The sequence below is a fragment of the Centruroides sculpturatus genome, unplaced genomic scaffold (genome assembly GCF_000671375.1).
Source record: "Centruroides sculpturatus isolate CEXI.00-Female unplaced genomic scaffold, Cexi_2.0 scaffold1559, whole genome shotgun sequence".
NCBI lineage: Eukaryota > Metazoa > Arthropoda > Arachnida > Scorpiones > Buthidae > Centruroides > Centruroides sculpturatus.
The window spans coordinates 143,640-148,037 of NW_019386184.1; the positions used below are offsets into that span (position 1 = coordinate 143,640).

At 36.8% G+C, this 4,398-nt stretch overlaps 1 protein-coding gene across 1 annotated transcript in view; it reads left to right on the forward strand.

Moving 5' to 3' along the window:
- The first annotated feature begins 3,085 nt into the window (after window positions 1-3,085).
- Window positions 3,086-4,398, forward strand: part of LOC111613979 (general transcription factor II-I repeat domain-containing protein 2B-like) — an 8,227-nt gene continuing 6,914 nt past the window's right edge. Inside the window, exon 1 of the mRNA XM_023355333.1 lies at window positions 3,086-4,374. Within this exon, the coding sequence (XP_023211101.1) occupies window positions 3,484-4,374 (891 nt within the window). The 5' untranslated portion in view covers window positions 3,086-3,483. The remainder of the gene's footprint in view (window positions 4,375-4,398) is intronic.

Below are 4,398 nucleotides of genomic sequence, written 5' to 3' on the forward strand. Positions count from 1 at the left end.
TATTGGCGCAAGGGCAACATAAGCCAAGCAGCGCCATGACAAATNTTCAACACTTACAGTACACTTGCAGTGCTGACATACTGGTTCGTCATCTCCCTTCAAAAGGTATTGATAAGTCAGTCGAGTGTGTCCAATTCTCAAACGAGTGTGGCCATCAGCCATGATATGTTATATTTTCTATATTTTTATGTTGTATTAGTATTACAGTTTCCTTTTCTCTTTGTCTAAAACCTTCTAGAACTTTCTTTTCTCTAAACCTTCCTATAACTTTCTTTGTCTGAACCCCTTTTTGCCCTTGAAGGAGGATTACCCTCTTCTGAGAAATGAAGAACAAAGGAAAAGGGAGTGAGGCCCGAAAGCAAAACGGAGAGAGAGCAAATCAGATTGAGTGGAGATCTCGAGTAGGTAGGAGGGAACAGAGAGGTGCTCCTACAAGTGAAGTGATCTGAGACGAAGCGATCAGAGAAAAAAAAAAAAAGGAAGGACTGTAGACAAAAAGTCTACCGGTGAGAGGTAATCAAAGACAACTCAATCCGAAAGATGAATACTGTAGACGAAAGGTCTACAAAATAAGAAGTGACCTAAAAATAAAAAGTGCAGAGAGAGAGAGATCATCGAGGGAAGGCCTCTTAGTCCGAAGTGTTCTCCAACCAAGGGCTTATTGAATCTAAACCCGGGTATTTCTACTTCTTTCCTAGTCTATCTCTATATCTTATATTCTTTCATCTTTAGTCATAAGTTAGTGTAAGTTAGCGTAAGTTAGTTTAAGTAATTTTGGTCCTCGTCAGGTTTTGTCGCGTGGATAATAGATAACTGTTTTCGAGGTGTACGCATAAAATTCAAAAAATTGTAAAGTTGGGATCCAATAAACGAACCTGTTCAGTGAGAAAAACAATACTTTGTGTTGAGACTCCCCTTTTTTTTTGTACCATTTCGCTCGCGGGATCGCGTACCTCTCACTCTGAACACTACACGAGTAAGGACAACCTCAGATCTCCTATCATACTGCCTATTATGTGTCCAATTTTCTACTAAATTTCTCTGCTAGTTGTTTTTTAACGACTAGCTTCAAATCGCCTCCTTCAATACGCATTGTATGCTGTAAAGGACTTGGTGACTTAGCAGCTGCATCAGCTTCTTCATTTCCTCTTATTCCTACGTGGCCTGGGACCCAACAAAATTTTATAAAGAAATTCCTTGCAAGAAGATGACAAATTAGTTTCTGAATTTTAATAACTATAGAGTGAGAACTAGGTTCATACAAGATCAGAGCCTGAAGTGCACTAACTGAGTCATTGTAAATCACACAGCAATGATGACCTTTTCTATTTATGTATTTTAGGGCTAAATAAATAACCTGCAACTCCGCAAAAAAAATGGAAAAATTCAGTGCTATTTGTTCTGCCACAATTTCATTTTGGCAAACAAAGGCTAAGCCAACGTAGTTATCTGATTTCGATCCATCAGTATAAATAGGAATTAGATTCCTGTCACAATGTTGAATTTGTGCGAAGTGCTGTCTATAGACGCAGTCTGGCGTGGTTCTTTGCTTTAAGGTTAAATCAACATTTATCGCTGAGTTTGACCAAGGAGGAATACTATTAACCTCAACCTGTGAGATGTTGCTTGTGTTAAGGTCAATTGTGCTGCTTACATTCTCCATTCTTATGATGAATATAGGGACAGTACTTTGGCGAGCTTCAAATAACCTTTTCAGCTGAGTATCTGATACTACACCATCAACTGAAGGTTTAGTATGCGATTTCTGTTTTGTATAATATGAAAGAGACAACTGTTCTCTCCTAAGAGATAGTGGAGGCTCATAAGCATCCACATACAAACTTTGGACAGGAGAAGTTCAAAATGCACCAGTTCACAAACGCAGTGCTTAATGGTGGATTGGATCCAGCATCCGAAGAGTAGATTCTCGCGCAAAGCCATAAACAATGCATCCGTAATCCAGCTTTGAGCGGCAAGGGCCCTGTAAATCCTGAGCGTAGAAACTTTGTCTGCTCCCCATGATGAGCAGCACAGTACCTTTAAAAAGTTCAGAGATTTTAAACATCTACTCTTCAAATTGCACAAGTGCAGTAAAAACGTCAGTTTGGAATCAAATACAGTGGAACCTCAGTATACGTCTGCTTTAGAATACATCCAATTCCGAATACGTCCTGTTTGGACGAAACAAATTTTGCTCGGTATACGACTTTTGTTCGGTATATTAAATTATACGCGCCATCTATGAACAAGTAGCACTATCGGTGTATTATACCAGACTAGACGTTCGCGATGCCACAATTTATAACTTTGTTAAATTTCTTCTGATTTTTATTTGTAAGTAAAATTTTATTATTTTTATTAATCATGAATTGAAAAAGGCAACAGAAAAAAAATGAATAAAATCACAATGGAACAGAAAAAAAGAGATTGTTGAGAAATATGAAGGTGGCATGCGTGTTCGAGATTTAATTGTTGCATACCGTATTCCGAGAATGACGATATCAACAATCGTGAAAAATAACGACATTATTAAATCTGCTAACGTTGCGAAAGGAGTTGAATCAATTTCTAAACATAGATCGAAGACATTAAATTGTGTCGAGAAATTGCTTTTGCTTTGGATAACTGAAAAACAGTGTGCTGGTGACAGCGTATCAAAAGCAATTATTTGCAAGAAAGCTAAAAAGATACACGCTGATCTCGTGAAAAATCAAGCAGGAACTAGCCAGGAAAGCAAGGTGTTTAAAGCCAGCCACTTTTTTTTAATTGAGAACGGATTAATCATTTTTACATTACTTCTTATGGGAAAGGTTGGTTTGGTATACGTCCTATTCGGTATAAGTCCAAACACCAGGAACGGATTAAGGTCGTAAACCGAGGTTCCACTGTATTACTCCCAAGAACTTCGTCTCGTCGACCATTGGGATTTTAACCCCATTTAGGTGAATTTCAGGGTCCAAGTGCAAACCACGCCTTCGGCAGAAGTGGGTGCACGAAGTCTTCTCCATGTTGAAACTAAAACCATTAAATCTTTGACCAATGGTCTATGCCAACGCTGTCCAAATGGCGGCCCACAAAATAATTTTTACAACCTACGAGTACATTTTACTATGAATAAATTTATGTTACTAAATTATTAATATCAATATTAAAATTATTTTATGTGAAAATCTAAATCTAATTTGAATTTAAAGTAGGTACTATTTACTTTGCGTAACTTTCACTTAACCTGGCTGAATACAGCAGCAATCTGTTTAACGTCTGATGATGGTTGGCTCAACGTTGGCGCCACATATTATATTTGTGGTTAGTTGTTGTTTATCTATGGTTGGCGCACGTGACGCGCACACTACCCTGAGCTATTTGGTTGATTCATGCAATCGTGCGAGTGCAGTCTTGTCTAGAATTTGTTGAGGGGTGACTGCGTTATAATATTATTAACTTAATTTCATATTTATTTATTAATTAAAATAATTATTGAATATGAGTGCTACTAATAAAACAAAAATAGACCTCGAAAATCGAGAATTTCAAGATCGCTGGGAAATAGATTATTTATTTATTCTAAACCAGAATGGTAAACCACAGTGTTTGGAACGTTTAGAAATCATAGCTGTGTGTAAAGAATATAACTTGAAGCGCCATTATCTTTCCATGCATGAAAAAAAGTATCATCCGTACACGCGAGACATGAAAATACCACTAGTGAAAAAAATGAAAAAGCAGCTGGATCATCAAACGAATTATTTTAATCAAGAACCAAAATTTCAAGAAGCATCTGTAGCTGCATCGTTTGAAGTTTGTTTAGAAATAGTAAAGGCAAAGAAGCCATTTTTGGATGGAAAATTAATTAAAAAATGTGCCATAAAAATAGCTCAAGCATTTAATGACAACGAAATGGTAAGAAAATTTCAAACAGTATCACTTTCTCACCAGACTGTAAGCGGACGTGTAAACGAGATTAGCATGCATGTCACTAATAAATTAGAAAACCTAATCAATAGTTGCTGCTATTTTTCGGTAGCATTGGATGAAAGCACAGACATTTCCGATACAAGTCAAATGCTTATCTTTATAAGAACTGTAAATGAAAACTATAATTATTCAGAAGAACTTTTAAAATTACAATCATTACACGGAACAACAAAAGGTGAAGATATTCACAAACAATTAAAATGTGCAGTAGAGCAGTATGGCGGATTTGACAAGTTCACTGCTATTGTAACCGACAATGCTAGAGCTATGACGGGCAAAAATATCGGGCTCGCGGGACTTTTGCAAAAAGAAGGAATAACATGTCGTATGTTACACTGTATTATCCATCAGGAGGCATTATGTGGTTTATCCCTACAACTAAAAGACGTAATGGACAAGGTTTGCAAAATTACTAATTTAATT